Source organism: Lissotriton helveticus, chromosome 2_1, assembly GCF_964261635.1.
Source record: "Lissotriton helveticus chromosome 2_1, aLisHel1.1, whole genome shotgun sequence".
NCBI lineage: Eukaryota > Metazoa > Chordata > Amphibia > Caudata > Salamandridae > Lissotriton > Lissotriton helveticus.
In genome coordinates this window covers 249864316-249889291 of record NC_136059.1, presented here as the reverse complement: position 1 = coordinate 249889291, position 24976 = coordinate 249864316, and the positions used below count along the sequence as shown (strand labels likewise).

Sequence of the window (24976 nt, the reverse complement as noted above, 5' to 3'; positions counted from 1 at the left end):
TCACTATTTTGTCATGCAGTCCGTTTTATAAAGAGTTAAAACTCGGTGTCTGTGTCAGATTTTGTCTGAAGTCTGAAATTCATTAATTGCACTACTCTGCCCAAGATTTGTGTGGAATTTGGGCCCCCTGGTAGCATGAAAGCTATTCTATGCGAATTCCTGAATTCTGTGTGTACTCTTAGCACCCTATACCTACATCCTGAATTCAAATGAGATGCATTTCTCCAGGTGAGGAACCTTCTCGTCAAACACCCATTTAGAAATGTATGTTCTATACCCTCTCCCACATTCAAATATACTTTAGGGACCTTGCCCATAGGTTGCTTTACACAAAACTGTGCCAACACGTTAGCTGTCGTGGGCCTGGGGACGCCTGAACCAGGTTGAGTTGCCCACTTGACTCCGAAAGCCAGTCTACAGCCTTTACATCTGGACCTTTGGTGTCACCATGAAAGAGGCCGCTGTGGAGGATCTTCATCACTACAGGAACTTGAGCGAGTTCTTCCAAAGGAAACTGAAGCCTCAGGCGCGGCCGGTCTGTGACATGCATAGTATGGTAAGGAGCCTGGTTGAAACAGCTGCAGTATGGTGATCTTGGGATCTGGTTGCAGTATGCACAGAATAATTAGTCAGAGGCATATCTTTGAGGTCAAGAGTGAGAAGCATGTCTGCAAGATGAACAGAACGGTGAGCGAGTGTCCTGTTTGTAGCTTACCCTGTATGATGGGTGAAGTGTCAGTCCGCAGCATTGTATTTTAAGGAGCAACAGCACAGTATTGTGAATTGAGCTCATCAGTCACATACAGAGTCTGGTGGGCGTGGGACTTGACATCAAATCTGCCGAGGATCAGTGAGACAATAAGTATACAAAACAGTGATGGATGGAATGCTTGACTTAATCTCAGTCACTGGTAATCACTCGGGCTGCATCCCAGTCCATTGTTATCTTGATGAGGCCTTTGTTATCTTGATGAGGATGAGTGAGACGCTTGTCTGAGCAGTGCCCATGATAGTTTGAAAGCTTTGCTGGACATGAACAGTATCAGTTGTGAGAGGCCAGTAAGTGACACACACATCCTCATTGGTGAAGGGCAAGTAAGCGATGTGTGGAGTATGGAAAGTGAGGGACCCATGTGGAATACAGTCTTGTGTATACATGTGTGATGTTTCTCATAAGTTGATTTGACAGGCATGGCTTAGGGTATGCAATGCTAAACTTTACAAACTTTCACAGACTGAACTCTTATACACCATTGGTTATATGACCTTTCTCTACAGATCAGTCCATCTGATGGAAAAATCTTGCACTTTGGGCGTGTGAAGAACTGTGAAGTAGAGCAGGTGAAAGGTGTTACCTACTCCCTGGAGTCATTTTTGGGGCTGAGGACATGGACAGATAATCTGCCAGTCACCAGTCAGTATAAGCAAGCAAACTGTAAGCTGTGGATGCTCACTCATCAGAGGGCTCGCTGCCCCTGCCCTTTCGTTCGTTGTGCTTGCTCTCCTGCCCCTGCCCCCTTGTTCGTTGTGCTTGCTCTCCTGCCCCCTCGTTCATTGTGCTTGCTCCCCTGTCCCCCCCCTCGCTGGTTGTGCTTGCTCTCCTGCCCCTGCCCCCTCGTTCGTTGTGCTTGCTCACCTGCCCCTGCCCCCTCGTTCATTGTGCTTGCTCTCCTGCCCCCCCTCACTTGTTGTGCTTGCTCCTGCTCCCCCTCGTTGCTTGTGCTTGCTCTCCTGCCCCTGCTCCCTCGTTGCTTGAGCTTGCTCTTCTGCCCCCTCGCTGCGCCTGCTCCCCTGCCCCTTCGCTGTGCTTGCTCCCCTGCCCCCTCGTTCGTTGTGCTTACTCTCCTGCCCCTGCCCCCTTGTTGCTTGTGCTTGCTCTCCTGCCTCCTTGTTGCTTGTGCTTGCTCTCATGCCCCTGCCCCCTCGTTGCTTGTGCTTGCTCTCCTGCCTCTGCCCCCTCATTGCTTGTGCTTGCTCTCCTGCCCCTGCCCCCTCGTTCGTTGTGCTTGCTCTCCTGCCCCTGCCCCCTCGTTGTGCTTGCTCTCCTGCCCCCCCCTTGCTGGTTGTGCTTGCTCTCCTGCCCCCTCGCTGTGCCTGCTCCCCTGCCCCTTCGCTGTGCTTGCTCCCCTGCCCCCTCATTCATTGTGCTTGCTCTCCTGCCCCCTCGTTGCTTGTGCTTGTAAATGTATGTATAGGCATTTATATAGCGCACTACTTACCCGTAGGGTCCCAAGGCGCTTCGACCACTGCGAAACCCTTCCTGGCTTCCCTGAGAGATGGTCCCTTAATGGGTATCTCCAGGGTGAGACCAGGCATCCCCGGCGGTCTGGTGGGGCCGTTAGTGAAGATGAGGCAAGCTAATGCCCAGAGTTGCCGAGTGTGATCGCTGATCAGAGTGGGCACCGAGGCGAGAGAATTATCAAGTCCGCTGACCCTGGTCCAGAGACCTGCCGCGCCGGGAATCGAACCCTGGTCCCGGGCCGTCCTCTGCTCTCGGGTCTGCCGCCTCTAACCAGTGAGCCACACTACTTCACACTACTTCGCTTGCTCTCCTGCTCTCCTGCCCCCTCGTTGCTTGCGCTTGCTTTCCTGCCCCTGCCCCCTCGTTGCTTGTGCTTGCTCTCCTGCCCCTGCCCCCTCGTTGCTTGTGCTTGCTCTCCTGCCCTGCTATTGGCATTGTAAATGACAATGCCATTTATTTATGTTTTAAAAACAAAAACATAAATAAAAATAATGTCATGAGCAGTGCCAAAAGCTCTAACTTTAAGAATGCAGAGACCATTGCATTGTAAATGCTTGTTTTGACAGTGTAAGCCCTTATGCACCAGCTCCAGTGGCGTAGCTAAGGGGGCGGGGGCGCCAGTGCACGCACCCACCACCAACTAGCATAGTGGTGATGGTGCGATGCGCGGTGTACCCAGTTTGTGGGTCCCAGGGCCGTCAATCTTATAGCGCCACCAATGACGGCACTGGGCCAGCGCCCGCGCTGTTCTCCTCTGACGCGCGCCACCACCACCGTGCTTGGACTGAGTGGAGACAGTCTGTCTCGGCAGGGGAGTGCTGCTGGGTCGGCGATTTGCAGAACCCCTACGCTACGGTAGGGGCCCATATCATACTATTTATTCATTTTGATTTACTGTTTTCTGGGCACCGCTCTGTGTGTCGTCAGGGAGAGTTGCTGTTGATTGTATGATTCAACAGAGTGTTTTATCCTATCTGTTCAAAAGCCACTTTTGCAACTAAAAAAAGTCGTCGACCAAAAAAGCACACAAACTTTCACTCGCTGCTGCATACACACTGTCTCAGACGCCCATAAAATGTGAAAGTATCAAAGTTGTACAGCATTTGCTTTGCTGCGCGCATCCTCGGAGACTGACGCACATATTGTCTTTCTTTTATGTGTGTATGTAAGAGAGATTAGTATTCCTCAGTAAACTATAGCCAGTCCCATGGCCTCAGTTTCAGTTTATATCAGAAGTGCATCGTTCGTAACACAAATAACAGGCCAGGATTGTTAATATGCCCACCGTCTGTGTTACTGCAGGCCCTGTCTCCTTGTTCTTCAGTCTGTAACCTCAGGGCCTGGTTGAGTTTCTTCTGTTCCATGACTGATAAAGAACCCATTGACTTGGAGTCCTGCAGTTACTGCGCTGCAAACTGTTTTCCTGCTGTTATCCTGCCAGGATTCCCAGGCGTTTGTATTCCTGGAAACCTGCTGTTGCCACAGATTGTAGGAAACCTTTATTGCCAGGCAAACATAGCAGACCCACACAGGAGCACATTTCTCTCTTTGGGCTCTTTACTTTTCTGATTCGATAACATAATAAATAACTTTACTTTACCACTTACAGTACCCTGACTGACAAGGGCGCCTGGAGTTCCGATGAGCAGAGCAAAGGAATTGAAGCCCTGTGCAATCTGAAGAGATCTAACACCTCTTTATGGAGGATTTATCAGGCACTGGGTGACCTGGAGGGTCTGATAGACCTGACAGAAGCTGTATTACTAGGAGAAACTGCTGTTTTATTTCAGAAACATTAGTCGCAGCCAGACAGCGCCTTGAAGCTTTTGGTTCCTGGGTTTGCCAGTATTCCAAAAATAGCTCCACAAATGTCCTTGCTGATGAAACGTCTTGCATGTGTCCTGCTAGCCTGCCTCAGAGACCCCGCCATTTGAATCTGTAAATATTTTGTGTATATGAACGAGTCATTTTGACAGTGCATCCCTGTGCAGTCTGATGCCTGTTGTTGCTGCGCTCTTCATGCGGACAGATTGACAGACAGACAGATGCATCGGTGCTTCACCGGTGATACGCAGCACCGCAAGGCTGCCACGGTCCTCCCGGGAAGCCACGGCCAGCCACCCTCACATGTCTGCGGGGTTTCTTAGGGCCCCTTATATTCGGTGATTCGGACCCTAAACCTTCTAGTCCGGCGAAGCAGGACCAACTTGCATCGGCATGGAGCTCACTCTGTCTGGCTGTGTGATACTTCAGTCTTGAACTGACTGAAGCTTAAAGGCTTGGGCTTGGGAAGAGGGGATTATCGCAGCTAATCAGCTGAGGTTGCATTATTTAAAAGAATTAATTATAGATCATAGCGCCTTCTTTTCAACTGCTTCCTACATGCAGCCTGGTCAGGTCAGGCGCCATGGCCTCCTTTCTGTCGCTTCACGCACTCTCATATCCCCACTTCAGCGCCTCGAGTCAGCACTTCGAGGCGGCCTTCACCTGTTGGGTAGATTGTAGCCTATAGCGCGCAGGCTTTCCCAGGGCCGACCAGCTGTCTTTCCAGCACTTGTTGTCTCGTAATTTGTAAGTACAATGGGGACAAATTAGAAAATTAGTTCACGGTGTGTGTTCCCGGGAGCATTAATCGGTCTTCCTTCAGGGACCTTAACTGCTTTCAATGCTGGCATAGCATAGGGAACACCCCTATGCAACCAACTCCAGACTTCACAGCAGACAGAACATCGAGCCTACCTAGCGCCGTACATTTCAGACAGAGGAGGTCCATGCGGTAAGTCATGAGGATGTGACACCATGAGTTACCCGCACCGGGTGACATTAACCCTAGTGACGCACTCCTACTGTGCTCTACCTCAACAGTTGCATAAGACAAAGCATTTGAATACTCACTGTGGCCGTCAAAGGGAATTGGCGAGAACCCAGGCACCCGCTTGACCATGCATCACCGGTGTAGTCCAAATATCGCCTACATAGTTTGCACTTCTACCCTTAATCACACATTCTCATTTCAGGAACACTCCATGCTCGATCCACTTGTTCTTCACAGGGGCCTAGCATACAGAGGCTTCAATAGCTCAGCAGACATCACCGCCCACGCCTGTAAGTCATTCGCTAATGTATTGTCTCTATTGGATTTCTGCATGTGGCTCTCTTTTGCCACCGCCCACTCAGCGATATCCCTCATTCAATCATTCACCTTCAGAGGGCTAGGGGACATCCAACGAATAGCCACCCTACCCTTGGTGAGCCCCAACCCCAGCAATAAGAATCTTCTACTAAAGGCTCTCTGTTCCCGGTCCAGAATCATCCCTAACTAGCACTGTTTAACATCTCTGGGGACTGTCCATCCCGTAGCCACATTCAATCTATCGATTATTGTCTGCCAGTATGTGTCTAGCCGGGGCACTGCCATAACATATGTACAAAATCTGCTCCAACCGTAGAGAGCGTGGGCAGGAGGATGCCCACCCAGGGTAAATAGCATGCAATGTGTTTGGGGTGAGATATATGGCTTGCCTACTATATTCTATAGTAGTGATTTGAATCTCGCGTTGGTAGAGGTCTTTTTCACCCCTTCGTGTATGCCCTCTCATTCCCTATTCAAGAGCAGCTTGGCCAGCACTTCCTGCCACCTACTCTGGACCAGTAGGGCCAGCAGTGGGAGGTCCTCCTACAGTGCCCTATAAACATGAGAGATCAACGACCCGCTGCCATATTGAGCAGTGTCACCAGAGTCTGCGACTCCTTGGGTGAGTCCGGGAAGGGAGGCCAAATACCACGCACTGTGGCAGTTATTGTTGGCAAATTGCAAAAATTGCCCCCATACCAAGTTAAATGTCTCAATTGCATCCGCCAGAGTCACAAATCAATCATTGAGATACAGATTCCCGCAATGTGTCGCAAGCACGCCACCAGTCCTCAGACATCATCCGTGCAATCTGCGCGAATGGGCACAGTGTTCAAATGCACAAGTCTGATGCATATGGAGCGTGCCATAGCACCCGCCGGACCACCCTCTCCTAGGCTTGACACATCTGTCTGATCACGTATGGGACGAATCAGGCAATCCAGCACCTAACATCAGGAGCTCCTTCAGAGGAACACCTCCACATGTACCCTGTAGCAGCTTTTGCTCCCAATTATCCCCTGCATCGAACCAATGCACCGCATGCTGCAGCTGAGTAGGAAGGTAGTATAGCTCCAAGCACGGAAGTTCCAACCCACCCTGCTTCCAGGTACGTTTGAGTGTAGTCAGGGTTACTCTCTTCCTCCTCAAGTCCCATAGCAGTTCCACAATCATTCTGTCTAATTCCACAGAATATCTTTTAGGGATTTCGAACATGGCACCCTGAAAAATATATAAACAGCGGGGAAAGATAATCATCTACACCAGCGCCAATTTGCCCATCAAAGACAGCCGGAGAGTGTTCTAGAATATCACTGGGGTTTGAGGACTTCCAGCACTCTCCCAATAATTCAAATGTACCTGCCTCTCTTGCTATCCTGACCCGATACACCCCATACTGGCCCTTTCCCAGGGAAGGCCCAGCACAGAGAGGTCCTGTAATGGCACCACCCCAGTACACCTAGTGGTAACAATTTAGATTTAACTCGGTTAACGTGTAGCCCGGGAATCTCCCCAAATTCCGACTGGGCAGCCAGCATAATGGGGAGTGAATGTTCCAGCTGACGCAGATACACCAAGGAGTCATCTGCGTATAAGGAGACCTACAGCGACTCCCCAGCCCCGCAACACTGATCGGAATCTACAACCAGTGGCTCCATTGCCAATGCGAATAGCCGTGGTGATAAAAGGCAGCCCTGCGTGGTTGTTCCCCAAAACAGGGGGAATCCATGAGACACCGTCCTGCTGAATCGCACTCTCGCCACCAGGCCCTTGTATAACAGCTTCACCCATTGGATGCAAAGTTTCTCCGATGCTCATTTTCCATAGCAGCTGCCGGAGGAAATCCTATGTGAGGGAATCAAACGCTTGGTCTATGTCAACCAGTGCTAAAGTGTAGTAGTCTTCCCTCAGAGATGAGGCATCCATGATCAGCGAGAGCCGTCTCAGGTTATATAGAGTGTTTCTGCATGGGATGAACCCGCACTGGTCTTCGCGTATCAGCGACAGCAGGTACTCCAGAACTCTGGACTCCAGAATTTTGCTGAGGATGTTTACGTCCATGTTCTGCATTGAGAGGAGGTAACCTCCTTAACATCCTTATCCGATGTAGGTAACATAACTATGAGAGCCTCCCTCATTGATTCAGGTAACTGACCTCTCTCATATTTTTCAATATAAACTCCTAGTAGGCAGTCTGCAAATGAACCCGCTCTCTTCTGGTATAGTTCAGCGATCGTCACTACAATTTCTTCCCAGGTAATGGGTGCATCTAACCGTTCCCTACCTTAATATGAAAGATGTGAAAGACTGGCCATCCGCAAGCCGGACTGGTATGCCTACCCTGCCTCTTGTGTGCTCTCACCGAGTGCAGCATACACTCCTTGCAGATGTGTCGCAAAGACCTCAGTGATGTCCTGCTGTGTATGATCCTCCCTGTCCATGCATCCAGCACCCCAACCACAGGCGTCCTCTGGGCTTCACTGCGTAGGAGGGTGGAAAGCATCCTGCCAGCATTGTCTCCCTCGCCATGGATTTGCTGCCTATACCTGGTGTGTACATCCTTGTCTAACCAGTCCAAGGTCTGCAGCAATTCCCATTTACATTCCTTCCACTCCACCAACCGCTGCAGTTGTACAGCTAGGCACGCCTGGGCACCCAAACTCTTCTCCTGCACATCCAGTGCCCGTGACAGCTGCAGCTTTACCCCATAAATCACCTTCATACACTCTCTCCCTAAGACCACCTGCATGGCATCCCACTCTGTGTCTCTTGCAGTTTTACATTCCCAGTTCTCGACCTAGTAGTGAGTCAGCACTTCAGACACAGTGTGTGCAAAAACCAGGTCCACCAATGCCTCCACCCTCAGTTTCCAGAGTGGAACCCTAGGGGCCCTCCTACCCACTCTATAAGCAATCCACAAGGGGGAATGGTCTGATAGGTAACGTACCAAATACGAAATGTTGACCACATCCTGAATCATGTTTCCAGACACCAAGCATTATTCTAAGCGACTATGTGTTCCCGTTGTTGGGGTAAAGCATGAATAGGTATGACTCTGAGGGTGACACACCCTCCATACATCCCAAGGCCTCCCGGAGAGCACCCATCGTGGCAGATTTAGTATCTATCCTAGGGAGAAATATTCCACGTGCCATCCAACACACAGTTCAGATCCCCGACCACCATCAACTCTGGACCTAGATATCCGGATGCCACTTTCAACACCGGCCCATAGAAGTCAGCATCATCCATACTGGGGGACATAAATATTCACCATACAAAATTCCATGGCATCCAGGGGTCCAGACACTATTACATACCTCCCCTCAGCATCTACTCTCACCCCCGTTAGCCAAAAACATGGTGCCACCCAGATCAGTGCCCCTCTAGTAAAACTAGAGTAGGAGGTTGCGTATAGCTGTCCCCTCCATTAAGTCTCAACTGGCCAATACAGTCCCCCCAGTTGTGTGTCTCTTGTGGAAAAGCCACTGAGATTCCATTTCACCTCAGATATGAGTACACCCTATGCCGCTTGGTAGGCTGCCCCAATCCGCAAACTTTCCATGTTAGGAACTTCCAAAAGGGGTCCATCCTAAGTATTGTGTCCTCGTTCTCATATCACACAACCCCTTGCACACTCCCTCCTCCCCCACAGCCACACTTATCTTACAAACAGCTTGACATGCCCTGCACATTAGAGCAATCCCAGACTCCTGAGCCCCATAACAAGCATCAACACAAACTCCCTAAATACCCACCCCACAGGCAGTGAGCCTGAACAATTCCGGCCCTTAACATCCAGGCCAACCCTCAGCAACCACCGCCCCATCCATCCCTTGAAGGATGCAGCTTCAAACTCCTCAACTGTATCACGCTGAGGACGTAGCATCCTGCAGGGGCAGCAAGACCAATGGCTCTAAAACCACCCGTATGGGACCTTAACCCTGTGCAGCCGGCGTGTACTCAATGGTCCGCAAGGATGTTTAACATATGAAATCAACATTCTGAATTTGCCCCCATGATTTAGCATCAACATAAAATCAATAAAACGCCCCAATTTTGCACAAGTCAGTACTGGTTCTAAAATCATTGAAATACATCACTTCAGTCTACAAAACAACAGCGTACTACTAACAGCTTTTTCAAACCTTTTCCATCTGTGAACTGCCACCAGCAGCTCCCTCTTCCGGTTTCCACCAGTCCAGGTATGCGCTGCCTTGATCCAGGGTGCCACTACACTCTTTAGCCCAGGTCTGTGCTGTCACTCAGGGAGTCATGATCTCCCCTGCGACACAAGAAGGAGTTTTGAGTATCAGGCACATAGTTTGAGACTTCCAAAGTACCATCCGGGCAGACCAAGATCCTTCCTGGCTGCCGGGTCCCAGCATGGACCTACGAGCCAGCCGAATGCCTCTGTTTTCTCGCTGACTGGCGGCTGAGGCCTCCCGTAATAAGGGTTGCATCTGCTTCACTCCGCCAAGAGTATCTAGCCAGTCGCCTGCCTCGCTCGGTGTCCCAGGGGTGTGGAATTTATTAAACTATCTACTTGTCCATTGGAGAGGTTGCTTCATGAATCTACTTGTCCTGTAACGAAATCCAATTGGTGCCATGTATTGCGGTGACAAACCATAGCAGCAATTTCATTATATAAGAGCTCTGACACTAGCCTCTCTGATTACGACAGAGCTCATACCATAGTAGGGTTTGAATATGAACAATTCCCTTAATTTGCCACCTCTCCGCAGATCTACATACTAGGACTGGAGATAGTGGTAAGCAATAGTTCCCTATCTTAGGAATGCCCTTTTGAGTCTGTTCAAACCTACTAATTTGTATGTTTTACAGGTTTTCATCAGCTCATCTTTAATATTTTCCCATACAGAAAAAGGTTGGAATTCTGCTCCTGACAAGGGCAGAAGTAAAACTTCTTCCAGGGTTGGGGGAAAAAGTGGTTGGTGGGAAGGTGTACTTGTTACCGCTCAACAGATTTTCGCATGAGCAAATCTACACATGCATATTTGCTTGTGCTAAGATGCAGTTTACAAATATTTTCTAGGAGTATTATTTCCTGACCTACTTATGTAAATTCTTGTGAGTTCATAAAAGTTTTAAAGTCTGCACTAAGGTAAGGACATATACCATGGGTTAACTTTTGGGACTTTCCTTAAGAATTAGACCCCTGGTTAGGTCTGGCGTTAACCAAGACCTTTCATTTTTATTAAAATCCTATCTTCGCACAAACCCCCATAGAAAACACAGCGAGACACTCAACCCAACAGATGCCTCCACCACGCAGGCTACCGCCAAAGAACTGCAAAGCGATTCTCTCTCTCCTTACTCACTCTCCTTTCTGTCCATGGGGCAGGGGTCCAACGAGCGGAAGTCAACGCAGAATACGGGACGTTGGAACACTACCAGGAGTCAACGACGAGAAGCGGAGTGCATGAACAGCGCATGGACTATGGCTAATGAAAAGCACCGCAACCGCACCCCGCCACCCCCCCCCCGCCCCGCGGGCGTTTCTTCTACTCTTTCATTCCTCTATTTTTTTTCTTCCAATGTTCCCATGTTCATGTAATGCTCCATGTAAATATATATATTTTTTGTCAATAAAAAATCAGGGAATTAAAAAAAATTCTATCCCTCTCTCTCTGTCTACCGGCTGGCTTCACTGTGAGTGACTGCATTCTGCTCTTTCACAAGGAGCATATCAGCACACAAAGTGGTTTTATTCAGTGCCAGAAACTACTGTGGCAATGTGTGGTTTTTGAGACCAAAAATATGTTTGCTTTTGCCAATGCTTGTTTATTTTCATGTTTCCTATGATTTTGTGGAAACTGTTTACACTGGTATTCCATTATGAATATTGTTTGGAAATACTCGTATGTATCAACACATTATACTAAATGATGCTTCAAAGAAATGGTACCTAAAGTTCATAGTGTAGCAAATAATTTTTTCCTAATTACTTTTTTTAAGAACATTTTATTTTGAAAAAAAGGATCATCAATCTTGCTTTCAAGCTTTTGAATACATTTGCACCTAATCAGAGAGCATCCTGGAAGCATTACACGTAGCATCATACTGTTAACCTTTACAAACGTGTGTACACATTTTTATACTGGACCCATTGTCAGTCGTGCAGTCGGAAATTACATTTCCCTAGAGTGCTCTACCTAATAATGAAGGCTTTGTATTAATTAACCATAGATACAAGTTCGAACAACACTAACATATGGACACAAATGTTACCTTACCTGCAGGCAATGCCCTTCCCTTATTCATAATGTGGTACTGTAATCTGGCAGCCAGAGGGTTTGTTCTGCATGGGGTTGAGCCTACTTGTCCCAGGGACAAAAGAAAAAGAAAACATCTTGTCCTTGGCCACAAACCTTATGTCCTGCACCCTAACCCCCACCCTGTGACTCCCCAGCAGTTTTTTAATTGTGTTTGGGTGTTGGGTTGTGTTACATGATGGAATGATCCCCATGTCTACCTCATTGACAGGAACAAAACCAGGAAGTAGAAGTAGACTTGCACTAATACCACCCAGTTAGGATGGTATAAGACATAGCCAATACACTTCTTGGTTATTTCATGTCTCGAGGACCAAGATGGGGAAATAGGATGTGAGTTTTCATGGCGCAATGTCAGATGAGGATGGTGCCCTGCTGGGCTTCAGTGCAGTCTCTCTACCCACCGAGGAAGCAGGGAGAAGGTACGGAGGAGGTAGTAGCTCCATCCAGCCCTTTCACCACCAGGCTCGCTTCACATCCTCCAGGATGTTTGGCAGAGATTCGAGGATGTTTAAGGGCAATCACAAGGAGGCGGGTTAAGGTTGTGCCTTGGAGATACTTGTGGCAGAGTGTTTCTTATGGCCGGCGGCTGCATTGTTACCTTTTTATTTTGTTCTTGGAATCGCTATAGGGGCATGCACCAAAGGAGTTCTGGAATGACTTGGAGCACGTGTATTCCTGGTTGCGGCTTTGCGCATGCCTATGGGTTTTGTTAGCCGGCGCCTCTTTTCTTTGCCTTTAAGGGAAGCACCAGCGACAGGTAAGGTGCTGTGTTGCTTGCTGCATGGTTGACTGCTAGATTTTGAACCTGTACTTTGCGTACTGCCACTATAGGGAAACACTCTAAGAAGAGTAGACACCTGACCTCTTATAGTCCAGCCCGAACTGCCAAGTCATGTCTTCCCTGGACCGGAATCAAATATCCTGAGACCGGTTTCGGGCTAACAGTCCTCATCAGCCAGGCTAGCTAGAATCCAGTGGCAAAGTGAGCAAGGACCCACGTCTGGGCATACCCTGCCAACTTAGGGCGAACAAAGCAAACACAAGGAGATGATAGACAAAGCACTGACTTTTCAGACACTCACCCCCAGTCACAGATCTGGGTTGAAATCATCATCGTTCTTTAGCTCACTTTGCCACCCCAGTTCAGACACAGCTATATGCAAATCAGTCTTGACCCTGTGCCTCATGGGAACAGTCCAGCCCGAACTGCCAAGCCATGTCTTCCCTGTACCAGAAACAAGCATCCTGGGACCGGTTTTGGGCTAACAGCCCTCATGAGCCAGGCTAGCTTGAAGCCAGTGGCAAAGTGAGCAAGGGACCCACGTCTGGGCATACCTTGCCAACTTAGGGTGAACAAAGAAAACACAAGGAGATGATGGACAGAGTGCTGAAACTTTTCAGACACTCACCCCCAGTCACAGATCTGGGTCGAATCCACCATCATTCTTTAGCTCACTTGGCCACCCCAGTTCAGACACAGCTGTATGCAAATCAGTCTTGACCCTGTGCCTCATGGGAACAGTCCAGCCCGAACTGCCAAGCCATGTCTTCCCTTGACCGGAAACAAGCATCCTGGGACCGGTTTCCAGCTAACAGCCCTTATCAGCCAGGCTAGCTTGAATCCAGTGGCAAAGTAACCAAGGGACCCACGTCTGGGTATACCCTACCAACATAGGTGTGTACATCTCATGAGTAACTGACTGTGCCGAGGACTGTGGACTAATGATAATGAAGATTACTGGTAGTAACCGGAGCAATAATACTGGCGGGAGTCAACAGGAGTGTGACTCGTCGGCCGTCTTGCGTGGCCATGCCCCTCATCCAAACAATCTTTTGCTCTTGAACCCCACATTTAAGAATATTGAATAGTACTAGGAGGAAAGGGGATTGTATTTATTTATTTTTTATTTAAAACAATCTTAATTTAGTACTTATAATATGCACAGTAATCACACAGCATGGAAAAAGAAAAGCAATTTTGCATGTCATAAAAAGCGAAAATAGAATGAAACATTTCTGACATAAGGCCTCAAAAAATCATTAAAATGTTACAAGACCTCCCGGTCTAGTGACTTGAATAATCTACTCGACCTAACTGTAATCTCTGTACACTGTACCTGTACACTGATCTCAAATTGTGTGATCCTAGAGAAATATTTTATTTTACAATATCGCTTTTTTCTTCATTATCACATTCGAGAGCACCTTCAAATATGTGAGTTTAGCATTTCTGAGATACAAAAAACTCTTTTGTTTGATTGAATAGACAAAACGTTGGCTCAAAGAATTTAGCCTACAGATTAGGTACACAGTTCATATTTACAAACTCCCACTTTCAATAAATATATTACTAAAATGATGAGGTTTTGCACTTTAGTAAGTAGCAGTAATTGTAAGTAATCATTTATTAGTCAATAAAAACCATAAACATCATAAAGAATACAAACCTAGGCATATAAATACATACAAATCTGGAGAAGAATAAGTGATCATATACAACCAATATGTACAAGTGCATTTTGGATAGTTCTAGTGTAGCCAGTGTGTGCAAGATAGTGCATAATGTGCAACCGTGCAGATCTTTTTTTCTTACTTGTTCAGTGGCCAGAGAAAAGGCTGGATAGCTCTAGTCCTGCCTGGCGTCCCATAACAACCTGCACTGGTGCAAAAGCGGCAGAGGCCTATACAATGTGCAAAAGTATGCAAAGGGTACAGTTTGGCTAATCATAATATTACCAATATGTGCATGGGAGAGCATAAAGTGCAATAGTGAAAATCTTCTTTCTAGTTTGGACAATGGCCATTAATACAGAATTTGCTGGGGCCTCCACAAAGAGCAAAATTACGCAGAAAGCACGGAGTGCTGATCATGGCCTGTACGGTGTGCAAATGTACACAAAACGTGCAAAAATGCTAATATTTAACCATAAGAACCTTTGGGGTGTATTGAGCTGATACTCCCCTGGTGGGATAGGAAACAGCAAGGATGCATAGTCCCTAGCAGCCCACCATAGCATAAATACATTTTAAAAAATTCTTAACAGGGGAATTCTTCACCATTTATCTTGACCCCCACCTAATTCCATAGGTTTACCTTTGCAAGTGATTTAAAAATGTCCAGGAACTGTACCAATCTAATGATCTGCATTGTGTTCTTTGGATTTCATGACTCAATTAGGGCTGCTCTACAGGATCTAATACCTAGTGCATTAAATTCTTTTTTCAACAAGCCTTTTCGCTGTGGGACCAGAGCTGGGCAGATACAGACGACATGCTGCAAAGTTTTGTCTGCCTGATGACATAGGCAGCATTTCTGGTATCCTCTTTGGCCGCCTTCCCTCCATTTTGGAAGGAAGTCTAAAATTGCAATATCACCAAATCTTAATGACGATAATCTCTTTGATCTTCAGGAGTTAGGTTTCCTCCAAGAGAGGTGACTCTATTTGGGCTTCATACGATTTCATTACCAACCACCCATATGACCGCTTGGACACCTTATCTTTATCATTCATCTATCTTTGCACTTTAATGGATTTATTTACTGCTCTTCTAAAAGCTTGACTTGATATATTAGGGTCCCACAAGTCACCCAACTCAAGCATCTCAATGCTTTTTTCAAGGTATTTTTAATATCCACCATTTCCCTTTGGAGATACATTTCAGACCAGACTAGATTAGCCAGTGTACCCTCAGTGGCTAACTACAGTTTGTGGTAGCATTTAATAAACGCTGTAGGCCTAACAACCGTGCGCTTGGTCAGTGGAACTCCAGCTATATTTGGGTGGGCGATGCTGATCTGGGTAGCCAGAATACTTGTTTATAGGATCTAATCATGTTTTATCAAGGAGGCTGGCCTCTGTGCCTATCATTATTACTGATCCATATGAAAGGTTAGGCAACAGTTTAGCCTTCATTGGTTGTCATTTGCAAACTGCTCATTTTCCATTAAAAATGGTCACACATTTTTCAACTAACAAAGTTTTATTGATAAAACTGTAGCATATAAACAAAGTGTGAAATTGGGTTTTAGCAAAAATAGTTATCATATGCACATCACCAAGTAAAGTGTTCTGATTTATTTTGATCCTATTAAAATCATTGTTTCTATCACATTGAATTACTAAAAATTTGTTTTCCTTACTATTGAAATATGTTTTGAATTATTTGCACAGTCCATTTACTAGCGGGATCTTTCGCCACTCAGGAATCCTTGGTGAAGGAGGCTCTTCTGTCAGTCATGTCCATTGTCATTCAGTGGTGGTTCTTGACCCAGAGTTGCACATGCCTCTGATAGGGAGTTCCTATTCGAAAAAGATATAGAAAAGGTGGCCCCGTTTATATCTGATCCCCCTGCTCTTAACGTAGTCTGATTTAATCTTGAAGGCCCTCCTTTTTTGCATGGTGATTCTAGAAAGGTCTCGGTAAATACACATAAAAATCGTGATCTTTGGGAAGGGCACATCACCGTGTGACTCCACCTGCTGGCCAACAGAGCCAGGACTGGCACCCACGCCCGTTACCACGCCAAGAACCTCAGAATCATCATCAACAAAAAGCTCAACGTGAATGCACAAGTCAAAACCGTCACCACCTCATGCTTCCATACCCTGAAAAAGATGCTGAGGAACATTTTCAAATGGCTCCCAATCAGCACCTGGAAAACAAACATGGTCACAAGCAACATGGACTACGGGAAAACCATCTTATGCCAGAATCAAGAAACACCTCACCAGAAGGCTGTAGACCATTCAGAACTCAGTGGCCAGAGTCACTCTAAACCTCCCAAGCCACACTCTCATCACCCCACATCAGAAGGAGCTTCACTGGATAGCTCCTCGTTCAAAAACGAGCACAATTGAAACTCCTCACCCATACTGCATAACACTGGCTCAGCGTATAAGGTCAGGGTGTTGTTCACTAGTACTCCAGCAGGACTATCAGCTCTCCTTGTCTCATGGAGTCGGTATTCATCCGAGAGGCGTTCAGCTCACCCAAGGAGTGCCTACCATTCTCATGGTTGATGTAGAACCTGGCATTAAACTACCACCACATCTTGGTGCAAGCTCACCCCCAACGTTTATTTACAAGATTCATGAAGGTCTGAAAAGAAGTCTGAAAGTTTGCATAGGTTTGTGAGTTTTTTGTCTCCAGACAGCAACATGGAAATTATGAATTTTGTGACAGTTTATGTTGCATATATGTTTGCATAGTGGTACAAAATTGCTTCTGCTAAATATATTCTATGTAGAAAACATTTGACTTTGCAGAAAACATTTGAACCCTCAATTCAAATTAGCCAGAGCGATAAGTCTGACGTGCATAAGGAGCGGGCCAGAGTAAAACCAGGGCCAACTTTACCAGGTGCAGTACAGCACCCAGTAAAATTACAGGCTTCTACAGGAGGAAAATGTCTGTGGTAAAGGCCCTGAAAATAAGAATCTCATTCGAAAACAGATCTGGTAATTTCAAGTCCAAAATGTTATTCCCCATTCCAGAGCCCTGAACGTATTGTGCCCGGAATTAAGGGTAGTGATACCAGCCAGAATCAGTATCTCTGTTCCCTGGTATCTCCAACTCTTCATTCCAGGAATTAGCGGTCCTTGGGGTTCTTCTCCTCTGCAGTGCAATTGTTCATTTGAAAATCTCTGCAAAATGTAAGTGCGTGAATTAAAATCCTAAAAAACACAGTCGATGGACAGAATGTAGAACAATGTCATACATTCACCCCAGTACAAGGATCTGGGCCTAAATCCATCGTTTTTTTGCACTCCACACCACCCTGGGTTAGACACTGGCTATATGCAAATCAGCTCTGACCCTGTGCCTCATGGGAACAGTCCAGTCCGAACTACCAAGCCATGTCTTTCCCAGACTGGAATCAAGCATCCAAGGACGGGTTTCTGGCTATCAGCCTTCATTCAGCCTGGATAGCTTGACTCCAGTGGTGTGGAGAGCCTGGGACTCACGTCTGAGCATACCCAGCCCACACGGGTGAAAATTGCAAAAAACACAGTTGATGGACAGAATGTAGAACAATGTCATACATTCACCCCAGTACAAGGATCTGGGCCTAAATCCATCGTTTTTTTTGCACTCCACACCACCCTGGGTTAGACACTGGCTATATGCAAATCAGCTCTGACCCTGTGCCTCATGGGAACAGTCCAGTCCGAACTACCAAGCCATGTCTTTCCCAGACTGGAATCAAGCATCCAAGGACCGGTTTCTGGCTATCAGCCTTCATTCAGCCTGGATAGCTTGACTCCAGTGGTGTGGAGAGCCTGGGACTCACGTCTGAGCATACCCAGCCCACTCGGGGTGAAAATTGCAAAAAACACAGTTGATGGACAGAATGTAGAACAATGTCATACATTCACCCCAGTACAAGGATCTGGGCCTAAATCCATCGTTTTTTTGCACTCCACACCACCCTGGGTTAGACACTGGCTATATGCAAATCAGCTCTGACCCTGTGCCTCATGGGAACAGTCAAGTCCGAACTACCAAGCCATGTCTTTCCCAGACTGGAATCAAGCATCCAAGGACCGGTTTCTGGCTATCAGCCTTCATTCAGCCTGGATAGCTTGACTCCAGTGGTGTGGAGAGCCTGGGACTCACGTCTGAGCATACCCAGCCCACTCGGGGTGAAAATTGCAAAAAACACAGTTGATGGAAAGAGGCTCTCCACACCACTGGAGTCAAGCTATCCAGGCTGAATGAAGGCTGATAGCCAGAAACCGGTCCTTGGATGCTTGATTCCGGTCTGGGAAAGACATGGCTTGGTAGGTCGGACTGGACTATTCCCATGAGGCACAGGGTCAGAGCTGATTTGCATATAGCCAGTGTCTAACCCAGGGTGGTGTGGAGTGCAAAAACACGATGGATTTAGGCCCAGATCCTTGTACTGGGGTGAATGTATGACATTGTTCTACATTCTGTCCATCAACTGTGTTTTTTGCAATTTTCACCCCGAGTGGGCTGGGTATGCTCAGACGTGAGTCCCAGGTTCTCCACACCACTGGAGTCAAGCTATGCAGGCTGAATGAAGGCTGATAGCCAGAAACCGGTCCTTGGATGCTTGATTCCGGTCTGGGAAAGACATATCTTGGTAGTTCGGACTGGACTGTTCCCATGAGGCACAGGGTCAGAGCTGATTTGCATATAGCCAGTGTCTAACCCAGGGTGGTGTGGAGTGCAAAAAAACGATGGATTTAGGCCCAGATCCTTGTACTGGGGTGAATGTATGACATTGTTCTACATTCTGTCCATCAACTGTGTTTTTTGCAATTTTCACCCCGAGTGGGCTGGGTATGCTCAGACGTGAGTCCCAGGCTCTCCACACCACTGGAGTCAAGCTATCCAGGCTGAATGAAGGCTGATAGCCAGAAACCGGTCCTTGGATGCTTGATTCCGGTCTGGGAAAGACATGGCTTGGTAGTTCGGACTGGACTGTTCCCATGAGGCACAGGGTCAGAGCTGATTTGCATATAGCCAGTGTCTAACCCAGGGTGGTGTGGAGTGCAAAGAAACGATGGATTTTGGCCCAGATCCTTGTACTGGGGTGAATGTATGACATTGTTCTACATTCGGTCCATCAACTGTGTTTTTTGCAATTTTCACCCCGAGTGGGCTGGGTATGCTCAGACGTGAGTCCCAGGCTCTCCACACCACTGGAGTCAAGCTATCCAGGCTGAATGAAGGCTGATAGCCAGAAACCGGTCCTTGGATGCTTGATTCTATGGCAGGACAGGAGGCTCAGATTATGCTTACTCGATTTCTTTACTACAAACAGCAGCCAATAGGAATACAGTAAAGAAACGAAAAACTACAACTCCCATGAGCACTTATATAACCATAGAGAGCATAACCATATATAAGGAACCATAGAGGGCAAGACTTCCTCTTTCTTTGCTGCTTCTCAGCCAGTTAAGTCATTTATCCTACTTTATTGCTATCTTGTGCTTATTGACTTGTCTTCCATTGTGCATGCTTTGTGCGCGCTTAGTGCGTTTGCCTATTTGCAGCGAGCGTCTGTTGCGGTCTCCTGCTGCTGCGCTCCGTGTCTTTCGGCTTGTTTATTCGCCGTTTGTTGTTGAGAGCGCGGTGTCGCCTCTCTTTTGCCTCGGGCGCTTTCTGTGCCCTTGTCTTTGGTGGAGTGGGACTGGGGAAAGGAGCGGTCGCGCGTTTCACTCGCGCGCCGCTCTCCTTTCGCATTCTCTGGCAGGCGGGCGTCTGCGCATGCGTGACGGCCCATTGTTTACATTTCCGTGTCCCACACGGATTCTTTGACACGCTGAGGCGGCGTTTCTTCGAGCCTGTGCCCACGGCCTGCCGAGTGCTCCCCTGTTGACACCCTTCCTTCGTGAGAGTTGGGGTTGAATAATTTGTAGAGGCTGTTGCCTAGAGTGGCTTTTGCAAGCCTGTCCCTCCACGTTCTATATATCGTTTCTGACGTGGGGAGTGTGTTGCTCTCCATTATTGAGGCTTGCACAGGGGTTTGTCACTCCCCCTGACTGGGTCACTTCGGTGTCCTTTTCCATATATTCTCTGTGTGGGCTTTTGGCTGTCTGTCCTTCTCAGGCTCTCGAAATGGCTGGTTATGAGGAAGGTGACGCCTATTTTTATGACGAGGAGCCTGAAGACTCCTTTGAGTACAATTTGGTTGACGCACTTGATCAAGGGGTGCAGCATTCGGTGAATTCTGCGATAGTCCGTGCTATTGGGCCACTGAAGCGTCATCTGACGGACTATGCTCATCAACAAGGCTGGATTCCTTCAGCTTCTACCAAGCGCTCTTCTAAGTCACCAGGGAATCCCCACAGGTCGGACTTTGTCAAATTGGCCAAAACTTTATCCGGTTCCAAGGGTTGTAAGGTGGCTGTGTCTTCTACCCCGGATACTGAGGATACCTCGTCCTCTTCGTCCTCTTCTGGTCCATCTGCTCCTCCTGCTAAGAAGTCGAGGAAGGAGCATTTTGTTGACGCATCAGTGCATCCCCCAGTGCTTACCTTTGAGCCTACCGATATCGTCCATCCCAGTTCGAAGTCCTGGCTTCCAGCTCCTGAGGTCGCAGAGTACGTCCAGGACCATATTCGGCACTCCTTTGACCAGGAGGTGCGTTCTCGTCTGCGTTCCGAGTGTCCTCGCCCGGATTTGGCGGACAAACTCGCAGACACTCCAGAGGTAGATCCCACGATCCTTACTTACCTTCGGAAGTTCACGAAGGATCCCAAAAAAGGCATTGATCGATCCTGGCGCCTGTGCCAGGATAAATTATTGGATCTTCTTGGTCCGCTCACTAAGATCCTGGACTTGGGGTATCAGGCTCAAGGGTCTGCTTCTGGTATCGACCCGGATGAACTGATTGGTTGGGCCCAACGGGCTATTTGTCTGTTAGGCAATGCAAATTGTGCACTTTCAACGGAGCGTCGCCGTTCCATCCTTCTTAAGATGGACCCACGTTTGACTGAATTAGCCTCTTCGGAATCGGGTCCCCTGGCTCAGGGTCTTTTGTTCGGCCAGCCGTTCCTCAAGGAACTTACGAAGTTTGTTTCAACGTTTAGTGGCCTGGACAAGGCACAATCTCAGCTACGCAGGGCGTTCCGCCCGGTTTTTGGCAGGGCCGGACGTTCACAGGGACGTTCGTTCGGCCGTGGTTCTGGCCAACAACGTGGCAATCAGTCCCAGCAGGGTGGAGGTCAGCAGTCCGCCTATTCCGGTTCCAAATCCAAGTTCTACCCCTCCTGCAAAGGCCGTGGGCAGGCCTCTAAAGGCGGTTATGGCGGACAGCAAGGTGGACGACAAGATTTCGCAAACTCAGGTGAGCCTAGTTCCTTACGATTCTGTTGTTCTGGGGGGCAGAGTGCAATATTTCCTCCCCAATTGGCGTACAATCTCCAGCGATGCTTGGGTGTTACAGACAGTTCAAGGTTACCGCATCGAGTTTTATCATCCTCCCATTCAAACTCTCGCCCCTTCTCCCCTTGTTTTTATCCAACGAGATCAAGCCGTCATCTCGGAGGAAATCGAGTCCCTTCTGGACAAGGGAGCCATTGTTCGGACGTCCCGGCATCCTCAGGGGTTCGTCAGCAATGTGTTCCTGGTGGAGAAGAAGGGGGGAGGTTCTCGCCTAGTGCTCAATCTAAAGGAGTTCAACAACGGAGTGGTTTATCGCCACTTCAAGATGGAGGGCATCCATCTTCTCAGGGATCTCCTTCGCAAGGGCGACTGGATGGTTCGTCTGGATTTGAAGGACGCTTACTTGTCCATTCCCATCTTTCCGCCTCATCGCCGTTTCCTTCAATTCCAATGGTCGGAGACGTGGTTCGAGTACACGGTTCTCCCGCTCGGTCTCTCGTCCGCTCCGTGGTGCTTCGCGAAGCTCCTCCGACCGGTCATGGAATCGCTGAGGGCACGCGGGGTGCGTCTGATAGTGTATCTGGACGACATTTTGTTGATGGCTCAGTGTCCTGTACTTCTGCAGTCCCATTTGGCATGGACGACCTGTTGCAGTCTCTAGGGTTTCTAGTGAATCCTCAAAAATCTCATTTACATCCCACTCAGTCGATCGTATTCCTGGGTTTCCTAGTCGATTCAGTAGCTTGCCAACTGCTCTTACCCTCCCAGAAAATCAGGTCTATCAAGAGGGAGTTGAAGTTACTGTTGTCCACACAGAGTGTGTCCTTACGATCGATCGCTCAGATTGTCGGGCTGTTGGCCTCATCCATTCAAGCGATCTTTCCGGGTCCCTTGCATTATCGGGCCCTGCAACGACTCAAAATCAGACATTTGCAGAAGGGTCTTCGCTATTCCGATCTGGTTCCACTGTCACCGGAAGCAAGGTCGGAGATGATGTGGTGGCTCAACCACATGGAGGCATGGAACGGGAAAGCCTTGTTCGGCTCCTCTCCGGATATGGTGCTGGAATCGGATGCGAGTCTTTGGGGCTGGGGAGCCCGGTGCGGGGATGTAACGACGGGCGGCCGTTGGTCGCAAGACGAACTGAGTCTTCACATCAATTGTCTGGAGCTCCTGGCGGGATCGTTTGCGATCCGCAGCCTTGCTCCTCAGGCTACCAGTTGTTGCATACTGCTCCGCATGGACAACATTTCTGCGGTGAGGTATGTGAACAAACTGGGGGGTACGAGATCGAAGCTTTTGGCCGAGATTGCGAAGGACTTCTGGCACTTTTGCCTTCAGAAGAAGATCACTCTTATTGCAGAGTATCTTCCAGGTCGCCAGAACCAGGTGGCCGATTGGAACTCTCGCCATCTGCTGGACTTCAGCGATTGGCGACTTCACCCCCGGGTTTTTCGGAACCTGTCTCGCCTTTGGGGTCGGCCTTGGATCGATCTGTTTGCATCTCACCTCAATGCCCAGTTGCCCAGGTTTTACAGCTGGCGTCCGGATCCGGAGGCTCTGGCCACAGATGCCTTTCTGCAAACTTGGCCCCCTCATCTTTGCTATGCGTTTCCCCCGTTCGCGATGAATCCGCGACTCCTGGCACGAGCAAAACACTTCCAGTCGGAACTGGTTCTCATTGCTCCTCTTTGGAGGGCTCAAGCATGGTTTCCGGATCTTCTGGAGATGAGTTGTTCGACGCCGTTCCTGCTTCCACAGAAGTGGAACTTGTTGTTGGACCCTCTACTCCGTCCGCATCCTCTGGTATTGTCCAGTCAGCTCCGACTGGTTGCGTGGCGCCTTTCGGGGAACGCTGGCAAATCCCTGGCTTATCTGGAGACGCTTCGCGATTTATCGCTGAGGCTTGGGCCCCACACACGCGCAAGCGTTATGCATCAGCTTGGCGGCGATGGTGTGGTTGGTGTTCTGAACGACACTTGGATCCCGCTTCAGCGGACGTTACTTTAGTGGCTAATTTTCTTGCTTCCATCGCTTCTTCTGGTTCTGCCTACCGGACGGTCAATTCTTTTCGCTCCGCTATATCTGCGGGCCATGCTTTTGTTGACGGGAAACCTATTGGAGAACATCCAATGGTTTCTAAATTGCTTCGTGGTATTCGGCTACTTAAACCGCCTTGTCCGAAGTATGTGGCACTTTGGGATGTCTCCGTTGTCTTACGTTTTTTGGAGGCTTGGCCTCCCAATTCTTCCTTGTCTCGCAAGCAACTTTCGGCGAAGTTGACTATGCTTCTTTGTTTAGTGTCTTGTAAACGCATTTCGGATGTCCGTGCATTAGACCTCGCAGGGCGTTCATTTTCTCCGGAAGGAGTCACTTTTACAATTTCCCGACGCACCAAAACTAATATGTCGTCGGTTTCTTATCCGGCCTTTCTTCAGAATCCACAATTATGTGTAGTACAATGCGTCAAGGATTATGAGGTAAGTACTGCTCCTTTTTGACAGGATTTGTCTGGACAGTTGTTGATTGCTTTGCAAAAACCCTTTCGCCCTGTCACGCCAGCTACCCTGGCCCGTTGGGTACGTTGGCTCATGTCTGAGGCTGGTATTGATGTCTCCATTTTCGGAGCGCATTCCACTCGGGGTGCCATGGCCTCTAAGGCTTTTACTGTTGGTGTGAGTTTGTTGGACATTATGAAGGCCGCAGATTGGTCTTCTGATACTGTGTTTAAAACCTTCTATTTCAAACCTGTTGTGGATATTGCTTCTGTGGTGGTGAACCAGCTTTGAACAAGCATAATCTGAGCCTCCTGTCCTGCCATAGAATTAAAAATTTGCAAACATTCGTGACAAGAATTTTCAATTCTATTAAGGACACGGAGGCAAGGATTATCCTACCCAAATGTGCTTTACTGCATGTATCATGTATTTTCTCATCGTTATACTTTTATGACATGTTTTCTTGCACTATTTCCCTACCCTTTTTGTATTTGCCTTCTGGTACTGGGAAAGTGCATTACGGCTCTGGTTTTTCTTTTAGGTTCTGACCAGAAGTGAGCTTCAGTGGTGTTCTCCTGCATCGGTCCCGGTCTTTCGACTTCTGGACCTGTGGAATTCTGCTTTTTCCAGTATCCTGTTCCTTGTTTTCCTCTGGATTGTCGTTGGAAGCTCCTTCTCCTGCTGCCTACGGATGTTTTCTCCAGGCTGTTCTGCGGTTCCACATGAATTGACTTTTTTTTCCATTGACTTATTTATTTACTGACCAAAGAAAGAGGAAGTCTTGCCCTCTATGGTTCCTTATATATGGTTATGCTCTCTATGGTTATATAAGTGCTCATGGGAGTTGTAGTTTTTCGTTTCTTTACTGTATTCCTATTGGCTGCTGTTTGTAGTAAAGAAATCGAGTAAGCATAATCCTCGCCTCCGTGTCCTTAATAGAATTGAA

General features: G+C 48.0%; 1 protein-coding gene across 1 annotated transcript; it reads left to right on the top strand.

The window, feature by feature from the left end:
- The first annotated feature begins 448 nt into the window (after positions 1-448).
- LOC144819083 (uncharacterized) lies at positions 449-24131 on the top strand. The gene is made up of 4 exons (XM_078677095.1): positions 449-556; positions 1279-1341; positions 20255-21494; positions 24037-24131. Exons 1-4 carry the CDS (start codon positions 449-451, stop codon positions 24129-24131), a joined length of 1506 nt encoding a protein of 501 aa, XP_078533221.1.
- Positions 24132-24976: the final 845 nt, after the last annotated feature.

Coding starts and splice junctions, on each gene's coding strand:
- LOC144819083 (XM_078677095.1), top strand. CDS start 449: ATGAAAGAGGCCGCTGTGGAGGATCTTCATCACTACAGGAACTTGAGC. Junction 557..1,278: donor TCTGTGACATGCATAGTATG/GTAAGGAGCCTG, acceptor CTTTCTCTACAG/ATCAGTCCATCTGATGGAAA. Junction 21,495..24,036: donor ACAAGATTTCGCAAACTCAG/GTGAGCCTAGTT, acceptor CCTTTTTGACAG/GATTTGTCTGGACAGTTGTT.